The following is a 22,598-nucleotide window of genomic DNA, read 5'->3' on the forward strand; positions in this document are numbered from 1 at the left end:
CTTACTACAGCACCTACTTAGCTCATAAGCCTGGGTGAGCATGTCCCTTTCACAAACAATATCCACAGGCTGAACAGTTTTTGTCATGATCTCCTCTTCATCATCATCATGATAATCTTCCATTTTCTTCCGAAATTCCTTTACCAGTTTAAGGCAACGGACCATGACAGCAGTCCCTGTGAAACATCAATGTCAGTAACAACTCCTAACAAAATGCAGGGTGTGTGCATGTGTTTAAACCATTTTATCTCTTTCAGCAGCAAGAAGAAGCAGCAGTGCCGTGGGGAACAAACAACTAAAGACAAGTGGGTATTTCTAGGGAAAGTTTGCAACAGCTTTTCCCTATATATGAATTGTTGAGGTGCTCCAAACCTTCCCATCTGTGTCAATCCTAGGACTGCCCAGTAGAAGAAATTTCAACAGCACAAATAAATCAATGAAGGGATTAAGTGCTGATCCCTAGTATTACATCTGCAGAACACATATTTGACTGTAAGATCACTCACTGGGTATTAAACCACTCTTTTTTACAAGGACAGAACACACAGCTGCCCACAGCCACAAGATTCTCATACATGATTTAATTCCACATCTTAACATGCTACTGTCCACTGGCCGTGCTGTAGTAACTCTCCACTCACTGGGACCTCACAGAAAAGAAGGGTGGAATGGGAACAGATGGCTCCAGGAGAGCTGGACAGACCCTGCTCCCTGACACAAGGATGACCTCCCCTCATCAGTGTCATCAAGCCCCTGCTGAACCATTTCAGAGAGCAGTGGTAAAGCACAACTGGGTTATTGTACACTGCCAGCTTAGCAACCTGCAGTGATTCAGCAGCTACTGCAGAAGCAGCCAATTCATCCTGCAGCAGTGGGTGGAACATCCACAGCCATCTCTGCTCCTCTGGTCCAGCTGTGACAATGCCAGGTGACAGCTTTAGCTGAAATCACAGGGGTTTCAGCTGATGAATTTTGTCTTAGGTGTATATATATATATATATATATATATATATATATATAAGCAGTCACTGATGCCCAGCTGACACCAAGTTAACCCACAGTCACTTGACCACGTGACAGAGCCCCAGGCCAGATGATTCCATTATTTTTCCTTGACCCGAATCCTTTCCCTAAGATGCTGCTTTAGGATAGTAATTGAGTGCTGACATTTTGGTAGGGTTGCTGGCACTGTTATTATATCCTTTGTATTTCTACAGCCCATTAAATTTCACTTGAAGCAGTATTTGAAAAAACAAACAAACAAACAATCCCCCAAGAAAAAATCCCCCAAAACAAAACCAATTCTTTTTCCTTTAGCTCTTGCTGTCCAATAATGTTCTTCCCATAGCAGATGCTCTGGCTTCATTCTCAGTGTGTCCCACATATTTCTATCTGCTTTCCTGTATAACTCCAGAGATTAAACTATCTTGATCTCAGATGAAAATCAGCTATTATTAATTCATCCTCCTTTAATACCTAGTGTTTTTAAGGCATTTTTGTGGATTTTGAGCTTTTACATCTGTAAGATGGAATTACCATTCAAGTGAAAGATTCATCAAGTGGCATTTTTCATGACAAACTTAAGCAGTAAATGCAGCTGCTGTTTTGCCAATCTCTCACAGAACATAAAACATCACTGCCTTGGGGGCTGCCACCAAGTTTGTAAGTGGACTTGTATTTTCTTGTCTTCTAAATAAATACCTTGATAGGAAGTTAAAAGTTTTTACTACTGACCATAAACTGTCTTTTAGCAGTACTATTTAGTCTTTTGGGCTTTATTTGCAAGTGTTTTTAGCTTGTTAGAACCTCTCTGAAACTTAAGTCAGTAGAAGGAATTATAAACAGATATAACGAGGTGCAAAGCTACTCACAGGTAGTGTCAGACAGAACCAAGGATTTGGTCCATGCCAATGTTAAATAGTGTGACTAAAGGGCGTCTAAGTCTATAAAGGTCATATAAGAGGCTGGATTTGTCTTGTGAAATGAACCACTGCATGTTGAGACACTTGCTCAAACCAGAAATACATCAACTATGCACAAGCCATATTTTGTAAACCATCTGGTGATACTTTTCCCCACATATTTTAGTGGATACAGATCTGCTCTAGAATATCGAGGATCTCCACTGATTTCTTCAAACTGTGAACTTAAATGAGTTTTCCTGTGTAAAACTCCCTCTGATATTCTTATGGAAGGAGAGGGATCTGTACATTTCATGACAAATCAACTCAGTCACTCCCTTATTTGTTCAGCACAATGTGGGTGATTTCTCTATTTCTCTCTCAGCCATGCTCAGTGCTGTAACTACTTTTGACCTCTGCTTCTCTTTGTTCATAATACATTTTCCTTCTAGAGAATTTCCCTTCCCTGACTTAATAGATTTGAAGGAATTTGTTGCCTTATCAAGAGCCTTAATCCAAATCCATGTAACTGGCATTAAGTTTTGTCTTGAAGTTCTCATGGTTTTATTGGCTCTTTCCCTTTCTCCTTTCATATCCCTCCTTTTCACAAAGACTATGGAATTTGGAATGTTCAGTTCATATCAGATTTATTTCCCCTCCCCCCCCCAAAAAGTTCACTATGTCTCTAAGAACCATACTGTTCACCTTTTAGAACTATTTTATTTCTAACCCTGCAAATCTGTCTCTTAGGATGTTCTGTGTGATTAAAGATTTGGTTTAGATTTCTTTCAGCAATTGCATTAATTCCATTGGTGATACTGTCTTTCCTCATATTTTCTATTATTATTTCTTGTAGTTTTTTCCCCATGCAAGTTTTATCTGCATCTTTTTCTGAGAGCAGCTGCTTTCTTTTGTTCCCTTTCTTCATGCAGTTCTGCCTTTCTTTGTCTTTTCACTACATTTTTGGAAGTTATCAGCAGTTCTTGTAACCAACTAAATTTGAATTCAAAGCTGGCTATGCATTAAACCATCCCTCAGCAGACTGTGGCTTTTTTGGATAGTAGCTGTTGGGTATCTTGCTTACCTTGACTCTGAGACTGGCTCAGTTTGTTAGAGCATGGAGCTAAAAATGCCAAGGTTGTGGGTTTGATCCCTACAGGCCAAGAGTTAGACTTGATGATCCTTGTGGGTCCCTTCCAACCCAGAATATTCTGTGTTCTGTGAATTCCAAGGCAGTGCTGTAGGAGCTTACTTCCATATTTTGATAAGAACTTCTCAGAGAAACTTTGTATTCTCATGACTTTAGAAAAAGTTACAACCAAATGGTCTGTGTTTTTAGCTTATTTCATACATTTTTTTTCAAGTTTATTGACTTGTCATTCAACTTCAACCTGAAAGGTCAGCAGACTGCTTTGTTCCTACTCTCTGTATTGGCTTGAGCAGTCTTAGGTCACATCCACTGAAACAGCTTACATTTATATCCAACAAACTTGCAGCCATTCCTTAAAAACCTGGAGCAAATGCTTAATGCAAGTGGGATACAGCTTTAGTAACACATTTATCACATAATTGCATAGACAGATTTCACTTACACCTCTTTTAATCTGAGATATGAGGCTTACTGATAGAATGACATCAACGTAATTACACAAGAGGAAAGCACAAATATGGTTCTTGTTACCTTTTTTTGTCTTGTAGGGTCCTCCACCGGGGTGGATGTCCTGCAGTGGCACAGATACGACCTTGGCCAGGCCAGCATGGATCATGTACCGATACAGACGTTTGAAAGTCCTCTCACAAAGGCCCTGGTGCAAAGAGAAATGGCAAAAGTCACTGTAGCCCAAAAGCCTCAACCTGCTGCAGATCAAAGCATCAAAGACATTCCTACTACCTGTTCTTAAAACACAGTGTTCCGGGGGAGGATATCCAAAAAGGAACTAAAAAGCCTGTTAGTGTAGACACTGGGCAGAACGTGAGATGTTTCTGGAGTGTTGCATTCCTCCAACTCTACCATCCAAACAAACAGTTTGTTTGTTTTCTTACTTGGACAAGTAAGAAATGTATGATGATATTTATTGACAAAACATTTCTGAAGCTGCGGATGGAACAGAACTCCTTCCCTATGACAAACACCAACAGTAACTTGATCTAGTAGGTTTTTAAGATCCTTTTGATATCCTCCCCCAGAACTTTGTGCAACTTTAAAAAGCAGGCAGCAAGAATGAGTGCCTTTGATGCTAATTATCTAGACTCTACCAAGTGAGAATTTGAAAGAGGAATGAATCTCACCAATTCTTCCCTCAAGTTTCCTAATGTTTCCATCTGGTTTGAACGAGCACTTAGCATACTTGAGAGCTTCTCCACTAGAATATCATATTTGCTCCTCCTAACCAAGAAAAGAAAATTATTTTACATGTAAGTATGTACATAACTTCATAAAAATGAGTTGCAGCTTTACAAATTGTCAGTCACTAGAGAAAGTATGCTAAGTGTTCTCAGATTGGTTTAGGAATTAGTTTTCTTTCCTTCTGTGAATAGCACATGAGAGAATTTGTCACTGAGAAGAGATCTCAGCCAAGGGAACAGTGACTAAGCCCAAGCTGTTACTTCACTGGCAATCCACAGAAGCACAAGTTCTAATTATAAACAAGATAAGAAAACAAAACAAAAAAATCTATTAGAAATGTGTTGGAAGTGAAAACACACAAAATTAACAAAGTGATCAGTGCTACAATAAGAAAAGTTAGGTTTATGTAGGCAGGTGACAGGCACTGGAATATTCTACTGAACTGCCTGGCATTCGGAAGAGGAGTTAAAGGAATTGAAGAGAGTCAATACCAGGAAACTTTGATGGTTCTGTGACAACAGAGCAATCTCTCATCATAGTAAAAGGTCACAGTCTGCCCAGCAGACCTTTAAAACATACCTGTCAGCATGAAAGCGAGTCAGAAGCAGAAGAATTGAGTGCTGCTGTGCTCCACTTGGCAGTCGTATGACGTGGGATTGCATTGTTATGAGACCATTTCTGTCCAATACTCTTCGGTGATAATGAAGTTTTCCAGCATCCACTCTAAAGAAAAGATGGCAAGATAAAGATGGCAAGATATAGGCATAGAAACTTCTGCAAATAATTTTAATTATCCAGTACCCCAGATCACTTTACCTAAATTGCTATGGTCTTAACAATATATGCTAATTTTCAAAGTGACAAACTCAAAATTAAGAAGTGCCAAAATTAAGAAAACCTGTGAAATTTATTTTCATACTTAATCTAATAAACAGAGAGAAATACCTCTGATTTTAACCTAGAGTCTAGGCACAGAGTGTCATGACATGGTATGATGACAGAGTTGAATCAGCATTGTATCCCCTTCTCCATCCTGTCTTTTTACCTCCTGGCTACACCACAATCACCACCCTCCTTGTAATACCTCTGATATTCATCTCACTCCTTGTTGAGCTGACCTGGGCCACCAAACTAACAGAAAATCATCCACAAAAGATTAACCCTCTACCTCCATCATACAAGTTACATAAAAGAGTTTCCTGAGTGGTACAAAACAACGCCAGGTGGTTTGCAAGCTACAACCCATTTATGCCCTAAAAGCAGTGAATCCTTACAGCAATGCTAATATTCTGCAGAACTTCAGAAGTTCTCTAAGAGGCTGTGTAACACTCTCTTAATCAACAAAATACATGGCCTAGTTTGGAGGCTGGTAACTCAGGCTCCCACTCATTTGGAGGAAGATGTCACACAAGGAAATGCTGGGGACAAAATATGGGCATCCAAGAATCTCTCCAGGACTTGGGCAGGATAAGATGCTTTCTCAGCAGTTTAGAAAAGGAAATGAAAATCATTGTTCCCTCCCAAATTTGAAGAAAAAGTTATTCAGAGAAAGCAAGAACTTCCACAAATCAGAAACTTGTGTATTGACCTAACAGACAATTTCTGGAAGTATAATGAACTCAAGGGTGAGACCAGTATAGTTCCAGCAATACGGGCTCCAAGAACCAAGTACTCCTGGTAGTAAGGATGAAACACTACCAGTACACACAGGAGTTCAAATCAATACACGGGAATACTCAAAAATAACAAGTGGCAACTTGTTAGCTTTGACTTAATTCACGGACAAAAACGCAAACTTACTTGAAAGCCCCACTGTGAAGGTCCCTCTGGAGCTCTCCTTGCCACCGAGCACGGCCCAAACGCTCCAGGATGCAGTAGGAGAAGTCAGGGAGTTTTAAGTCAGGGTCCCCCTCCCAGCCTATTAAAGCTCTGTAACGCTGGTCTTGGGAAGCAACAATGACTAGTTTCTCTCCCCATCTAAGAAACAGAAGGAAGAGTAATATATTGTTATTAGTTCCATAAAAACAGAGAGGTCAATCCCCTTCTTCCTACAAACACCATTCTTGATATAATCAGTACAAACTGGGCAAGGACTTTAAAAAAATCCCTTAAAGGTATTTTAATGCCAGATATAAGGATTTCACTCACTTTTCAACAGCTTCTTGGTAAGTATAACAAGGCTGCAAATCCTTCCTCCTTATCTGATCAGTGATATCGACTCTCTCTTTAAAATACTGGCAGGAACCTTGTATGCCATCTTTGTTATCCAAAATCATGTGGACAGGATAAATATCATCTGAAGCAGCAGGATCCCTTCTGGTTTCCAGTATTCCCGTTTCATGGTCTATTTCTTCATATCTGGAATAAAAGCAGAGAGCTAACATCTAACCAAGCAAGGAGAAATGAAAGATTGTCACAAACAATGCTGATAACCCTATGGAGCACCTTGGAAAAATGAAGCTCTTTTGAGATATCAAAACTGGAAAAACACAAAGAGCAGCGCTGTGCTCCTCAAGTACAACCCAACCTCAGCGTGCAGGAGGCAGAAGGAGGGGGATACATTATTTTATCTTCAAAAACTCAAGCATACTGAAGTGGTGGGAATTAGAGAAACATACAGTTCACAGAGAAGGAAAACAACAGGTACATCCACCCTGATGAACGGGGACATGTAAATTCTGCCTGTAAGTGGCAAGCAGATATTTGAATGGAAATCTGGTCAGGACTCACAAAGAGGTCACAGAACCACCAAGGCTGGAAGAGAACCTTAAGATCATCCAGTCCCAACCACCTACGGTAAGCCTTAAACCACTAAATCACATCACACAGCGCCAGACCCAAACTCCTCTTAAACACCTCCAGGGGTGGTGCCTCCAGCACCTCCAGGGCAACCTATCCCAGTGCCTGACCACCGTAACAGCGACAAATTTTCTCTTAATATCTAAAATCAGCTCCGGAGCCACACTCCGCCCTTCCTGCTGTCACCGACCCAGCCGAGCTTGTGGCGAGGGGTCAGCCCGGCACCCAGGCCCGGGTTCCCCCGGCTCGGGGCTCGCCGCCCCCGCCCGTGCCCTCACCCTTGCAGGCTGAGCGGTGGCCGCGGCCGCGGCAGGCGGTAGAAGCGCAGGTCGGGCTGGGCGCTGAGCGCGGCCCAGAGCAGCTGCTGCGTGTCGGGCTCCAGCGGCAGCGGGAAGGGCGGCGAGCGGGCGGCCAGGCGGTACCAGAGCACGGCCGGGGTGATGCCGTCCAGCCCCTCCAGGGCCACCTCGTCCAGCAGCGCCCACAGCGCCTCCATGGCCTCCATCCCCCGCCGCCGCCGCTTCCGGGCCCGCGGCGCGCAGGAACTGACGGCGGCGGCGCGACCGTCACCGGGGAAACCGAGCAACAGGAGCGGCCGAGCCCCGGCGGGACGGGACGGGGCTGGGGCCGTGCGGGGGCTGTGCCCGGGTCAGTGTCTGTCCGGGGGCTCGTCCTGGGGGCTCTGTCCATCCGGAGGCTGTGCCCGTGTCTGTCCGTGTCCGTCCGGGGCTCCGTGTCCTTCGGAAGACTCTGCCCCGGGTGGTCCGTGTCGGTCCGGGGGCTCTGTCCAGGGTCAGTGTCCATCGCGGGGCTCTGCCTGGGGTCAGTGCCCATCCTGGGGCTGTGTCCGTCCGAGGGTTCTGCTCTGGGATCCGTTCGGGGGCTGTGTCCCTCCAGGGGCTTTGCTCCGAGGCTGTGCCCCGGTGCCCGTGTCCGTCCGGGAGTTCGTGTCCGTCTGGAGACTCTGCCTCGGGTGGTCAGTGTCGGTCCCGGGTCTCTGCCCGGGGATCAGTGCCCATCCAGGGTCTGTGTCCATCCAGGGTCCCTGTCGGTCCCGGGGCTCCCCCGCCGCTGCAGAGCCCAGCGGGGTCGGTCCCGAGCCCGTCGGGGAGTCTCGGCCCCAGATACCCCGCGGTCGGTAAAAGACAAACTACGGGGGTCCTTTGTTTGGGTACGATGTGTTGGTGGCACATTTTAACTTGTGAGTGCGTGAGAGAACGGCCCAGCACAACTCGCGGCAACTGCTTTGGGATGCTTGGTGGGGATGGCTGGAAAGGGTCATGTTTCCTGAAAGGGGAGGTAAAATCTTTAATCAGGCACTTTGAAAGTACACAGACTCTGCAGCGAGTAAGTTGTAGAATTAACTCATCTCGTGAGCAGTAACAGTGCAGGGAGATCATCCCACAGTTGGACACTGAGGAAGCTTCAGCCTGTGCCCCAGGGTTGACTTGCTCATCAGGTCTTGGGTTATAAACTCGTTATATAGCATATGCCTTCCAGTCTTAGTATTTTTAGGTTCTTCAGGAGCTTGTGAAGTGAAGGGTTCTGAAAAATAGGTAAAAACAACTACAGTTTCCTCTGTTCTTCAGGAGCTTTATTTGCTGCACTGACAGCTTTATGCCTTGTTGAAGGAGGAACATTTTTCAGGTTATACATTCTCATCTATTGAGGGTGCAAGACCAGTGGTACTCCGTAACAAATCATTCTGCCTGACAATTATATTCTTATTTCAGCTTTATATTAAGACATGGTGACTGACTTTGATGAAAAACATGACGAATACTTAATATCCCTTCAGCAGAGAAACAGGTAAGACACACATTTGTTCCCCCATTGGGTGTGAAATACGTGTTCCATTGTATCAAATACCTGCAGTTGTGGTGCAAAGTCTGACTTGCTGTGCTTCAAAGCATTCAGGTGTTTCTCTCTTCTTCTCTTTGTTTGCTAAACACATCAAAGTTCTTATTTGTAGAGGAGACCATGGCATTTCTTCAGCATTTAAGTATAAATACATTTAGTAATAAAATAGTTATTGTTTCGCTGGCTGACAGGGAAGATTTTTGTTTGTAGAGCAAAAACTTGTAGATTCAGAGGTAACTGGCAGCTCTTGATGTGTGAGGATGTAGTTATGAGGCAAGGTTTTTATGTTGTCAGAAATACAGAAAAGTGGGAGATGAGGACATCCAGGTTGCTTTTGCAAACTTTAGTGTCTTTCAGACAAGTTTCAAACGTTTCTTTTACTCTTTGTTCTTATGTACCTTCCTGTCATTGTACCCTGGACAGATGAACTTCGTAGTTAATTCAGAAGGACCTGCAAAACTTTCTTATTGGATTCCCTCCTTTACCACAAGCCATAAGATTTTTGCTCAAATTCTGTGATGAACTAGTTCAGTGAAAAGACAAAAAAAACTTAGAAAGCCACAGTTATGCTAAAAAAAAAAAAAATCCAATTTTTGTGACCACAGGTTTCTTTTGTGTGTAGTATCCCGAATCAGTTTTTGAAGAGAATAAAGCCAATCTATTTAATGATTGAAACAACTTACATCCTTAGTATCAGAGCTCTAATTCTGGATTATGGTGGAAGTAAATGCCACTGAATTACAGTACAACAAGCAGGTGGTAACTGTACCTTGCACTGCAGGTGTGCTGGGGGCATTTGGTGTTGGACACATCTGGCAATTTGGGGGAGTGGGGCTGCAGAGCTGCCTGTGTGGGAGCAGGTCAGGCACTGGCTCCTGCTGCATCCAAAACTAGCAGAAACAGCCCATCTTGTGCCACAACCTCAGCAGTCAGAGAAGCCTGGGGTGGGTGTGAGAGAGTGGTGGCTGCAGGGGATGGGGGGCTGTGCAGGGGCAGGTGCAAATTGTCACCCACAGGATCCCGACCTCCTGGCCTGCATGTCACCTCACCAAAGGAGCTAGGATAGACTGGGTATAAGCCATGGTGAAAGGAGAGAAGATGAGACTTGGAAGAGGGAGGGTAGGTGTTTCACTGAAATTGAGCCCAGAGGAAGGACATTCTTAAAATATTATTTTACCCAGCCTTCAATTTTCTGGTATCTCTAACTGCACTATTGACCGGGGGCTTTTTACCTCAAGTTTCAAAAAACAAATAATATTTTTCTTTTTTTTTCTTGAAAAGACCTCAACCATTTTTTTCAAGCTTTTTGGAAATTCTAAGTAAAACTCTGAAAAATTCTTAAGAAGAAAGGTTAGATATGCCAAATACCAATTGGAAAAAAATAATGTGAAATGAGAAACAGCATGGAAAAAATGTCAGAAGGGAGAGGCTTGGTCAGACTTCATCTTGTCACAGTGTTACAGAACAGGAACAGATCCTGGAAACTGTATTCTGGAAGTGTTGTTTGAACTGTGAACATATTTTTCATCTCTGTGACGTGGTGTGTTGTTGTATTTATTGCTGATCTGACCATCTGTACGTGCGCTGCGTGAGGATGAATTATTGTCCTTTCTGCTCCAGGTTACTGGAACGGTTAAAGAGAAAAGATCCTGTGCAGATCAGGCTGGAGCAGCTGGAACAAGGCTTTTCTCTGTATGTGAATGGAGCTAATTCAGAGCTGAGAAATCACCGCCGAAAAATCACCTCCCACGGCTGCCTTAAAAATGAGGCAAAGACCTCCAGGACAAACGGTGAGTTCCATGGGAGCCTGGCAGAGAGTGCAGGTAGAACTATTTGAAAACTGCACTCACTGGAGCTGTAATTCAGTTGATGAGGTCACTGGCCTGGCTGTGATAAAGAGGCAGCACCATTTGAGCTTGGAATGAAGTTCCATGGGACTCTTTCATCCGAGTGCTTAAGCTGGTCGTGTGTAAGGAACAGTCTCAGCAACACCCTGTCAGTTTTTCAGTTGATCCCTGACTAATTCCAAGGTTTAACTTCCCCGCCTCTTCATTTGTTAAACAGCTCTAACTAAAACTGGAAGATTAGAAGTGTATAGAAATTGTCAGTGTAAAATAATGGTGTATCTTTGTCTGAGACATAACACCATTAATAGGATTTAAAATCTGATGGACTTCAATGTTATCCAAGTCTGGTGTCCTGAGGACAAATGACATTTGATGACATAGACTGTAATCAAATTATAACCAGTAATAGCTGCATTAAGCTCATAAATGATATTTAAGCTATAATAGTTGTCTTAAAAAGGCAGCTAATCTTTATTTAAATATTTGAAGTAAAGAAAATCTACCATTTTCTCCCAGTGATTAGTTGGCTTTATCTAAAAATGGGTATTTTGTTTCTAATTTAAGTCTGTCTGTCATTGAGAGCAATGTAGTGACAGGAATAATTTTGCATGCATGAAGGTATAAAGTATGAGCTTACTGGCCTTCTAAGCTATTTAGCATAATGAAAAGAAAGTTGATTTTACAAAATCCTCGTGTAAAGCAGTTTACCAGGCTTAGTCAGTTATATTTACCTTACTACAACCTATCTATCCCAGAGGGTGTTTTTAATCTGGTGCTGTGTAGATGGTCTGCTTAAGCTTTATTTTCACCTAAAAGTGAAGACAAGGAGTTAAAAAAGTTACTTAATTTGATAATTTATTATGATTGAAAGTTTATTCATCTCAACAATACTGGAAACTAACTTTTCCTTCAATAACCATGACTCTAACTTAATTTCTCTTTTATTTTGTTTTCTTGCCACACTGGGCACATACTACTTGTATTCAAGTTCAGGTGTGTTCAGCTTAGCTGTGAAACCTCGTGTGTAGTGATGGAAAAAGGTTCATGCTCTTGGATATTGGAAAATGAAGGAAATTTTGTGCCTTGTCACTCTGGGATGATACGCTTTGAGGGAGCAAAGCAACACCTTTGGCTTTTTGATCCAGAACTTGTGCAGGGATATTGTGGCAGCAGCTGTAATTGAAGTCAGTCAAGAGAAATTTCCTCTCAAAGTTCTGCTGTGCAGTTGTTATCTCTAAGCTGATCCAAAGTTCATTATTTTTATGGTCACTTGATGCCATTTGATTCAGTTAAGGTAGAATACTTGTCTTAGGGACCTCTAAAGGCTTCAGTTGCAGTCTCTGTTCCTTTCCAAAGCTCCATCAACTTAGAGATTCTGGCATTATCTCTGCAGAAGGTAACTCAGTGCTGTTTCTTCCAGTGTTGATGTTTTAAACACATGAAGCTGCAGTGAAAGATGTCAACTGAATCATCATCCTGTCGTTTTTCTTCTTCCATTTCATTTTGCCACTGGAGTCCAGAGGGGGAATTATTGTGACCTGTATAAGCTTCTTGCCTGGGAATTCTACTTTAGCAATTTTGTGGTCTCTTTCATTTCTAGGCATTTCTTCTCAATGATTGAATATGATTTTACTTACAGAAATGATTCCTAGCTGAGATGCAGCACTGAGTTTTCTTCCTTTTCTGTCTCCCTTGAGAGTTATTGCATCGTTCATTACTTCTAAAACATCCATCTATAGGATGAGTCTTCACTGAAAAATTAGGAATAGGTGATACTTAATAATCCAGAACAGACACAAATCCCTCTCTCTGGTTCCTAGAAGTGTCAACATAAATCTACTTGTCAGGACTATTTTCTTTGTCTGTGTTCCCTGGGAGTAATTAATGATAATAGTGATTGATAAACTTTTATGCTTAGGATTGGTAAATGAATTAAAGTAAATGATGGGCTTGTAGTGAAGCTGGGCTCTGGGTGTCCTGTCATTTCTTTGGGTCTGTAACCCACACGTAGTTTCACAACTATGTTTGTACTTCCAGTGAATGCCTGTGTGGTCACAAAGTTGTGGTTTAAGGGTAGCATGGGGTCTCCTTTGATTATGACTAATATTTTGATGATGTACTGCTGAATTCTTGCCTCCTGGAATAGGCACTGTCAGCTCAAGTCTCCAAGGGAATGATACCAATGGACCTATTCCGTGTGCCAGAGCAGGGAGTGGTTGGTATTCAGATTCCATCCCACCCCAAGAAGGATGTTTTTGTTCTAAAGTAATGTTTGTAGCACAGATGACTTGCTCAGCTCCATCAACCTCTGCCTGGAGTTTGAATTACTGGTTTTTATAGAGACCTGGTCACATGAATCCATCACTAAGAATCATAAAATCACAGAATGGTTTGGGTTGAAAGGGACCTTAAAGCCCATCCCATTCCACCCCCTGCTATGGGCAGGGACACCTTCCACCAGCCCAGGTTGCTCCAAGCCCCATCCAACCTGACCTTGGACACTTGCAGGGCTGGGGCAGCCACAGCTTCTCTGAGCAAACCTGTGCCAGGGCCTCCCCACCCTCACAGCCAAGAATTTCTTCCTAATACCTAATGTAACCCGCCTCTCAGTTTGAAGCCATTTTCCCATGTCCTGTCATTGCATTGTCTCATCAATAGTTTCTCCAAATACTGAAACACTTCTGAGAACCAAATACTCAGCAGTGGTAGCACAAGTCCTACCCTCTCCCCTTTTCCTACTTACATATGTAGGATACATGAGTGACTTCTGGGCAGTTGCTTGGAAGAGATGGATTGCTTAGGGAGTGAAAGATGCTTCCAGTTCTGTCCCAAAGCAGTGGCTGAGTCTGACCACCCTTTTAGCATTGTAACCTCAGGGCAGTTCACTCTTAGTGTCAGAAGAGCCCTGAAGCAATCAGCACTGAAGCTAATTAATAACTGCAGAGTATTTCTGGAGGTACTTAGGAATAGCTTAATGGAGTAGCAGGAGCTCTACTTCCTTTCCCCCTCTGTTCTTAGTCCTGTTTTGGGTCTATGAGACAAATACTTTGCACTGAAGCAATAGAACAACATCCTGTTCTTGCTCTGTAATGTTATTTAAGATCAATGCAAATTGACATAAGCATACACTGTTCCCCCAAGAATGGTCCTACCCTGTTCCTGTTTCCTCCTATCTGCTCATACCAGCATTTGTGCAATCTCCTGGTGAACCAGATTGCACAAGTGGCTGTAATTAAAATTAATCTTTTTTGGTTTTTTTGCAGTCAAAACTTGCCCACATCAATTCTTTGTTGTCCAACCCAAAAAAGAAAATGCCTTATTGAGAGCTATAATGAACAACCTGATCTAAATTTGAAGTAAGCCCTGCTCTGAATGGAAAGCTGGACTAGGTGACCCCAGAGGTTCCTTCCAAACTAAATCTTTCAGTGATTCTATGACCTTTGTAGGACAATTGGTTCTTTTATTGATAGTGCCAGTTGCTTCTGGCTTAGGGTGACCATTAAATTATGGCTGAAAGAAAAAAGGTTTTGCATCAGCTGTTTTTCTCCACTGAGAAGAAATGGAAGCTGTAAATCTGTCTTGGACATAGGAAATGAGATGCCTTTATTTAGGATGCTACTGAGAGTGTTGGTGATGCTCTTATTCCATTGAGGATGCTGATGTGACCTGCAAGATGTTTGTCTCTTTGTCTCAATCAAAGCACTGTTCCACTGTAAGCTGGGGGCATGTCCAGCACAGGAACCCTTAGTTTTCCTTGACCATACAGAGGTTTTTTGCAGAAGTTCCAGCACCAACTCTGTCTTGCCTTAGAAATGAAGGCTAATGGTTGTTTGTCCTTCATTTGTGGCTTGTACATGAAGAATTCTTCTCTGCACAGTGTGTTAAATAACTTATACATTCTGTTTAATCTGCCAATATCTCATGTTGCCTTAATTTGAGAGTAAATGCACACAGTTCCTTTGTAAACCCAGCATATCACCTGTTGTTCACCAGAACCCTGTCTGTCAGAGCCTGCCTTTGCTAGTAGGGGTTCTGGGCTCAGTTGTCTTCCTAAGACAGCTTAGGGTTAGAATGATGTGCACTCCTGTTCTACAGCATATTTCTAGACTTTCTAGACAGAAAAAGTGATGCTTCACCTGATGTTAAGCTAATGTATCTTTAAAGAGTTTGTTCTCTTGAATACACGGGGTGATGATTGTCCCTGAAGAGATTCCAAGCTCCTACTCCCAATATACAACTGGCCAGGATCTGGAATGGAATGATGTCTCTGTTGTTGATACCATTCACATGTCAAACACTTACTTTTCTGTCCTCATCTGGAAAAAAAACCCCAACATAAATCCCAAACCATTATGTATATTGTCACATGTTGTATTTCTGTTTTCTGTTTTCTAATCCTTGTATTTGTGCTCTGAAAAAGCAGCCCAGCTAGGGGAGAGGGAGTTGCCAGAACACAGCACACAGACTGCACCCAGCAAGACCCAACGCAGGAATTGGCTCCAGGTAAGAAGCAGTTGGAAAGAATGGGTGTTTGGACTCATCCTTAGGTTGTAAATAATTTCAGGAGAAATCGTTTGCAACTTGTAGATAGTTGGGACTCCCATAGAATCTGAGTCTTGGCTTGGTGTGGGTGCTGAGTGACAATGTGAAATAATTCTGTGCCCAGTTTTGTGTGTACTTTGAAGCCTGAAGAGGCAAATCTGAAAGGGTCTGGGTTCAGTGACATCTGTCACAGAAACTTTTGTGGGTTGGACACGATTGACTTAATGTGTCTTCCAGCAGAACAGCTGTTGCTGGACATCTCTGATGGCAACCCAGAGAATTTATCCAGTGCAAAGGATGGAGAAACTCATTTTTGAGAGACATCCCTGCCTGTCACTGGTGTTCTCCACACTGCAATAGGGTTGAGAGACACAAAAGTGTAATTTGCATAGCTTCAGTTGTAATTTGTGGCAAATTACTGTAGATCATAAGAGAGGAAAATGCACAGAGATGAAAAAATATCCTGTATATAAGAAATTTGGAGCCATTAGTTACATAGTTGTTGGTTCAGTGGAGAAGCATCAATGGTCTTTTTTTCTTTTGGCCTAAAGAAGGATTTGAGTTAACCTGTCAAGGAGTGTGGCTTAATTAACAGAACAAATGTCACCCATATAATTACCCTACTTGATTAGCAATTGCCCTGGCTGTCCAGGGTCTGTGTCACTGTGGATCAAGTGTTCATGCCATGCAGGTTTGCTTTTCTTCCAGCAAATATTGCAGCTTTTAGGCTGCATTACTTTATTTACCACCTTTACTGCTTCAAAGTTGAGTTTAATTAATTTTCTCAGCTGCTATTACTCCCAGTAGATCACTGCTTACACACTGGCCTGTCAGGACTTGTTTGCTGAATTTGCCAAATGTGTAGCAAGTCATAACCTGTGTCATTCCAGTGAAGAAGGAGGCACATCCTCTGACTGGATTGGAAAGTTAGCCAGATGTAGACAGCTGTACTGAAAACTGGCTACTGCTTGGGATTAGTTTAGGATGATACCTTAAGTCTTTTATCCAGTTGGATGGGAAGGCAACAGTTATCCTAATGAACAACTGGAATTATTTAGCTAAGGAAATATGCAACCACTGAGTAAGATGGAGGTTGTGCTATTCAGCAGTTTAATTTCCCAGTGATTTTCCCTGTGGGTTTTTTTGATAGCTGGAGGACCCAGCAATTCATATCCAAAACTGCCAAACTTGGGCTGTGCTGAGGTGTGTTCTGAGGGGGGGAGGATAGACTTGCTGAAAGAACTCAGTCTGTCAAAAGCCAGCTTGCCTTAGGATATTCCCTCTGGGACATCTCTGCCCCTGGCACTTACAGAATTGTAGAGGAGTGTGTGAACAGCAGATAATGAGGTTTAATATCACTACACAGGCTTCTGTGTCACGTTGTCTTTAACGAGACCGTCCTCCTGCCATTGTTCACTTAGCAGACACTGGGACAGCAGCAGCAGGTCAGGAGTTTGACCGGGGTGGTTAAACCATAATTTAGAGGCCCCAAGGTGAGCTCAGGGAGGACAGAAACCTTCTCTGGAACAAAGGGGAAAAGCAGGGCTTGATATAGACATTGTTATGTAAAATGTGATGATTATTCTAGCACCAAAGACATCTAGTTTCTTTGAATGCTTCTTTTGACAGAAAACTGTGGCAATTAAAACAGAAAAAGGGGGTAAACTCTACATTAAACCATCTCTTCACTACTCTGAGGATTTTGAACCTTATGAAAGCTTGACCTTGGAGACAAATGGTGATGATCCTCTCCATTACTCCCAGGTACAATTGGCAGTTGCCTTCTATTATTCGTGGTAGTGTCATTTGAAATGTGAAAGGGCCCAGGGGTCAGTCTTGGCTGGTGTACAAACCCAGAATATAGTGGTTCCTTCATTAGGTCATTCTGCATTGTTGAGATGTGACATAAAGAAGGAAAAAATGAAAAGTAAAGCTTCTTTTGAAAGTCTGGTCTCAGTCAGCAACACTGCAAAGCATTAAGTCCTATTTAAAAGAGGTAGAATATTGTCCCTATTGGATTGAATCAAGGTGTTCCCAGCAAGGAGCCTCTTTCACTTCATGGCTGTCCACATGAACATCACTCTTGGCTGTCAAGTTAGAGAAGGCTGAAACAACAACTTTAGGTTAGTTTTTGAGTAATCATGCTAAAATTGTTGCATGGAATTGTTTTATCTAACAAAAATCAGACTGAAGTTTCAAAAATATTCGAATCAATACAGTTGCTTTCCATCAAGGGTTGTTTTTGCATGGACTGTGCAGCCTTCTCTTTGATTACTAATTGCAGTTTGTCCTAGCACACCTCATGAATGTCCTGTCCTTAAAAAAGATGAATAAATGAACAAAAATTTATGGATGTTTTTCTGCTTAACCAATTAATGACATCAATAAAGCTGTTGTGGGTAGTGGAGTAGCATCTATCTGTGAAACTGTCTGCAGATCTTATCACTGACATCAGACAAAATTCCCAAGCATATTTTCCTAGCTTACACCTGTCTCTCTTTCCTAGATTGCTCTTGAGTTTATGATTACTTTTTGCTCTACAATCTGGTAACTTGTTTACAGTGATGGATATTTATAATCTTTAATAATTTTAAACCAAACCCCCCACTTTTCTTTTTATTCCAGATGGAAATACTTTTTGATTTTCCTGAAGCTATAATGTGTTTTCTTGAATGTCTTGGTACAATGCAGCTGTGTGAGGTTTCAAACTAAAAGAAAGCCTGTACAATTTCCTGTCAAATACCTAGAAATATTAGTCTAGACTGTCATAAAGACATGCTCAGGTTGCTTATAAACCCTCTTTTGAACCTCACTTTGCCTGCTCTTTGTAATATGCATCTGTCAACATGGATTTCCTAACAAGTGTAATCTGTAGCAGCTCAAAGCTTTCATTGCAAACTGAACATACACTGTCACAGTTCATTTGTACCTGAAGTGGCTTCAGGTTTTCATTTTATGTAGTTTGCTTACCTGTGTTTATCTCAGAACTCTAATATCAACAAAACAGGGGGGAAAAAAGCATTTAAGAAATGCAAGGTCTTTTCCTTTTCCTTTCATAAAAGCACGCAGCTCTCCAGCATCATCTGTGCTGTTTGTGGCATATAATGAGAGAGGCAGAGCAATTTTTTCAACAGCAAGTTTCAAAATAGATTAATTTTTGCATAAAATCCTGTTACAGTGTGTCCACTTCAAAAAATCTGTGCAAACTGAGAGCTTAACCCATTAGACCACAACTCTTTTCTACTGGTTTTTGAAGTACAGATGTGTAGAAGGCAGGACTATTATCATCTATCCAAGTGCTTATGAAGAATTTGATATTACATGATGTTGGCAGTCTTGTCAAGGCATTTGGAAATTCTGGATTGCAGCTACTCTTCAAACAGAAAGGGACTGGACAAATACATGCCCTTGCCCTCTCCATTACTCACCTCCTGTTTGTAACTTATTCCTAAAAAATTGGTTTTGCACATAAAAACTCCTTGGCCTACAGAATGTTCCTGCAAGGATACTGATGAGGAGGGACAAAGGAGTTGTAGGATGAGTTTTCTTTACCAACCTTATCAAAGGAGTGTAGACACAACCTGGGAATATGAATATTTTTAGCTGCATCGTGGCTTTGAGTTCATGAGGAATTTTTTTTTCTGCTGGGGAGGAAGAGGCAGCCACACTGGTTTATTTTAAAATGCACATTTGAGCTTTTCTTACAAATCTGTTCTTATTGTACCAGGAATTGAGGAGCAGCTTGCAACACAGTGTAGAAGAGGAAGGGATGGAAGAAGACTCCCTTAGTGATGACTCTGACTCTGTTGAAGAGGATGTGTTTTCAGAGCCATCTTCCACTGAGGAAGAAATTTCAAGCTTTGAAGACCTTCCTTTCCATGGCAGTAGGTCACTGCAGAAAGAGGTTTCTGAACATCAGGATGCTGGGAGATGCTCTGGCCTTGATTGTGGTGCCCTCACTGTGCTGGAGTCCCACCAGGATCAGAGCAGTGAGTCTCTGTGTGCTTTTACCCTGCTACAGCACTGCAAAAATGATTCTTTGAGAGCAGTGCTTTTAAGGGAATGGCTGGTTAATCACTGGGGGTTATTCCATACTCTCATTTTAATCTGCTGATTTGGAAGATTTGTGTCTTCTTGCTACTTTATTAAGAATTTTTTTTCAAACACAAAGATATAGCCCTAGTTAATGCCCTGCATCACCAGGTCTAGACACTTGAACAAATATTGTCTCAGATTGTCTGTGGGATTTCTCAAGAAATTATTGTGTTTTTAATAGGTTTTTGAACTGTTTTTGCTGTAATTCAGGCAGTCAAACCTTCCCAGTCTCAACTTTATTTCACATCCTGAGTGCTGGATACTTGTTATAGTGTGTGCTATTTATCCTTGGTAAATGATATGAGCCACTACTTTTTGTGTCCTTTGGAGACCTCAATGTCCAGTCACAAGGTCTCTAAGGTATTTAACTTGTCAAAGGTGAGGAGTTCAGGCAGAAACCAGACCTAGACCTACATTCAGTATTTCTCAAAATTCCCTCCCACTCATTTCAGGTTCAGTAATTGGTTTTGGTTGTTGGTTTTGTTTGTTCTTTCTTTTCCTTATTCATAATTAATTGCATAAACTAAGAGGAACAATCTGTGAATAAATTGAGCAGAGGATTGTTCCTCTCATTATCACTGATGTGAGTGGAGTGTGAATGGGGAGGGGGCAGAGGAAGACATAGGAACAAAGGATGGAGCTGCAGTGAGAACAAGATCTTTGGGAGAGTACATGATTTTTTGTCTAGAGAAAGGTTTCAAACCTGTAAACAATGGAGGTATTAATAATTCTCAAAAAAGGGAAGAAGTACTCATATGAACTACACTAGGCAACCCTCTAAATAAGGCAAGATTTAGTCAGTATTTTAAGAATTTAATTTAGTGTAATGTGTTAACAAGTGACTCAGGAGTTCATTTTTATTTTGGCTTTTCTTGACAGTAATGCAGGTAAATACCTGGTAGAGATGAGATCTATTGGTACACTATAATAATATTTTTATTTTATTTCACTAAGTGCAAGCCATGCTTATGTGCTTCTGTATCAATAGAACAATATCAGTGAGAGGGAGGGAGATTATCACTTTAACTGTGCCAACATAAATAAAGCAGCAAAACCTTAGCAGTTAGGATCCAATAATTTTTTCCCAGGATGGCTGCTCCTAAATAACTTCAAAGTTGATTATTTCTGTTTCCTTTTGCTGTTGCAGAAGTGAAGCCAGTGCGAGTTCTCTCTGCCAAAAGAAAGGACAGTGTTGAATTGTACCTTCCTGTCAGACCAGTCATGGTGAAAAACAAAGTCACTCGGCCACTCTCTGCTGAGTTCTTGCACCAGAAAAGACACGAAAAAATTTGTTCTAGTAAGAAATAAGAATATATGATGTCAATAAGGAGAGTTTTCATGCTTTTTCCGCCTCTGGCTCAGATGCAATTTCAGCACATATCTCTCATTATGTGATTTTTTTTTTTTAGCTGTCCCTCTCCTGCCTTTTTTTAGTTGTTTTTAACTCGAGTGTTTTCACTTCAGTAAAATTGTGAGAAGTTCCAGCACCTACATACTCTAGTCTTCTGTATCTTTACTATCTTCCTTCTCTTTTTGTTTCCACAGCGTAAGACTTTTTGCCTCTGCCTTTCAGTCCTTGCACTTGCTCTGTGTTTCCCACTTTCCTCATGGAAATCTATTCCCTATGGTATTAATGGCAGTGTGTCTTCTCCAGATCAGCAGTTGATGCTTTGGTGGAAGATCTTAACATGATGCATTTGTAGCAATAAAAATGGTATATTTTTTTCCACGAGAATAAAGGCATAGCTTTCCACAGCACAGCAAAACAGCCCTGTTGCTGCTTGGGACTGTACTGGAATTACACCTTGAACACTGGAGATGAGTCTCCAGTGCTGGGTAGATATGCCAGTATCTAGGACCATTCTGGAAAATATTTTTCCTGGACTGAAGAACAACATTTTGCAGGCACTGCTGCTTATTCTAAAAATCTGCTGCTAAAATGTGGTCTTTACCTAGGGAAAAAACCCAACAACACACACCAAACCCCTAAACTAGGGCTGAAATCATGACTGCAGCTGTATTTCAGTGCAGTCCTAAACAAGTCTGATGAGTTTTGAAAGGTCTGAGATGAAGTTTTCAGACATGCCATACTTTGTGGTTCAGATGCTCTTTTCAAAAGAGCAAAATCCACTCGTGTCCCAAGAAAGCAATAAGGCTAATGGTTTTGAGAAGTCCAAATATTAGTTTCTTAATTGGCAGAAAACCAAATGGAGGAAAAGAAGCTAATTCTTTTTGGCTTCAGAATAAATCCCCTTTGTAGCTTCTGAGACCCTCACCCACCATCTGTCTGAGCAGATGCTTGCTTTGACTGCTTCCCAAAGATGTGTGCAGCATTTCCTCAGGTTATAATAGTGCTTGTTGGAACTGTTTCTGGAACTATCACATTAAAGCTTTAATTTCATTTCAGGGGGATGATATAGTACAGAAAAGTAAACAGGACTTTATCCTGTCCTTGTTTTTGCAAAGATGGATTAATGCTCGTTGAAAGTTTTCATGTGTGAATGTGTAAGGAGTGTGAATGCATGCAAATCTCAGCTCAGTTTTCATTTCTTGTCTTTCAGGGTAGACTTCATGTTACTTGCATCCACTGCACTGTACTCTCCTGCTTAGTAAACCTCCCTGCAGCATTGTGAGCACTCTGAAATATCAGCCTGTTCTTCAATATTTCCACTCAATCTAAATGTCTTTACAACTTCAGTCCCTTTTCTTCCCTTGACTTTCAAAGTCCTCAGCTATAACCACTGTGCTTCTCTTTTGAATATAACCACTGTGCTTCTCTTTTAGTCCAATCTCAGATCATCTGTTGTTAAATTTTACTTCCTTTCTTTTAAACCTGTTTATAGGCTGTGATGTTTCTATTTCTCCTTGAAGTGTGGGAAGATTGGGATGTATATGGGCATTGTGATGACTACTTAAGTGATAAGGTGACTTATTCTGCCTTGCAAATAGCAAGTCCTGGCTCCCCTTGTTTTGCTAGAAGACTCTGGGGATTCCTCCAAAATAGCTGAACACCCCAGTTTAAGCACTGCTGTGCTTAAATTATATGTGCTTCTCTTTCAGTGGACTATCACAAGGCATTTCCACTAAATACCAGAACAAAGCAATCCAAACCCATAAAAATTATGTTTCTCATTTGTCACTTTTCCTCTTGTTACGATGCTGTTTTAACTGTTGTCTAAAGCAGATGTGAATCTCAATATAAAACCA

At 41.7% G+C, this 22,598-nt stretch overlaps 2 protein-coding genes across 9 annotated transcripts in view; one reads left to right on the forward strand and one right to left on the reverse strand.

The window, feature by feature from the left end:
- The window catches only part of GTF3C1 (general transcription factor IIIC subunit 1), a 40,470-nt gene extending 32,918 nt beyond the window's left edge, over positions 1–7,552 (reverse strand). The window contains exons 1-7 of one of the 3 annotated variants that reach the window (XM_027683497.1): positions 7,326–7,552; positions 6,397–6,606; positions 6,049–6,225; positions 4,828–4,971; positions 4,191–4,287; positions 3,583–3,706; positions 18–176 (exon numbers count right to left, since the gene is read on the reverse strand). In XM_027683497.1, the coding sequence (XP_027539298.1) occupies positions 18–176; positions 3,583–3,706; positions 4,191–4,287; positions 4,828–4,971; positions 6,049–6,225; positions 6,397–6,606; positions 7,326–7,552 (1,138 nt within the window). Of the gene's footprint in view, positions 1–17; positions 177–3,582; positions 3,707–4,190; positions 4,288–4,827; positions 4,972–6,048; positions 6,226–6,396; positions 6,607–7,325 lie in introns of those variants that run through there. The other 2 variants (XM_027683495.1, XM_027683496.1) reach the window with 2 other exon arrangements.
- Positions 7,553–7,637: 85 nt separating this feature from the next.
- Positions 7,638–22,598, forward strand: part of KIAA0556 (KIAA0556 ortholog) — a 56,964-nt gene continuing 42,003 nt past the window's right edge. For 2 of the 6 annotated variants that reach the window (XM_027683663.1, XM_027683667.1), the window contains exons 1-7: positions 7,681–7,839; positions 8,781–8,856; positions 10,528–10,697; positions 15,175–15,257; positions 16,926–17,060; positions 19,024–19,285; positions 20,539–20,688. In XM_027683663.1, coding sequence (XP_027539464.1) covers positions 8,795–8,856; positions 10,528–10,697; positions 15,175–15,257; positions 16,926–17,060; positions 19,024–19,285; positions 20,539–20,688 — 862 coding nt within the window. In that variant the 5' untranslated portion in view covers positions 7,681–7,839; positions 8,781–8,794. Of the gene's footprint in view, positions 7,840–8,780; positions 8,857–10,527; positions 10,698–15,174; positions 15,258–16,925; positions 17,061–19,023; positions 19,286–20,538; positions 20,689–22,182; positions 22,316–22,598 lie in introns of those variants that run through there. The other 4 variants (XM_027683664.1, XM_027683666.1, XM_027683665.1 and 1 more) reach the window with 4 other exon arrangements.

This window comes from Neopelma chrysocephalum, unplaced genomic scaffold, assembly GCF_003984885.1.
Source record: "Neopelma chrysocephalum unplaced genomic scaffold, ASM398488v2 Primary Assembly neopelma1_65, whole genome shotgun sequence".
Taxonomy (NCBI): Eukaryota; Metazoa; Chordata; class Aves; order Passeriformes; family Pipridae; genus Neopelma; species Neopelma chrysocephalum.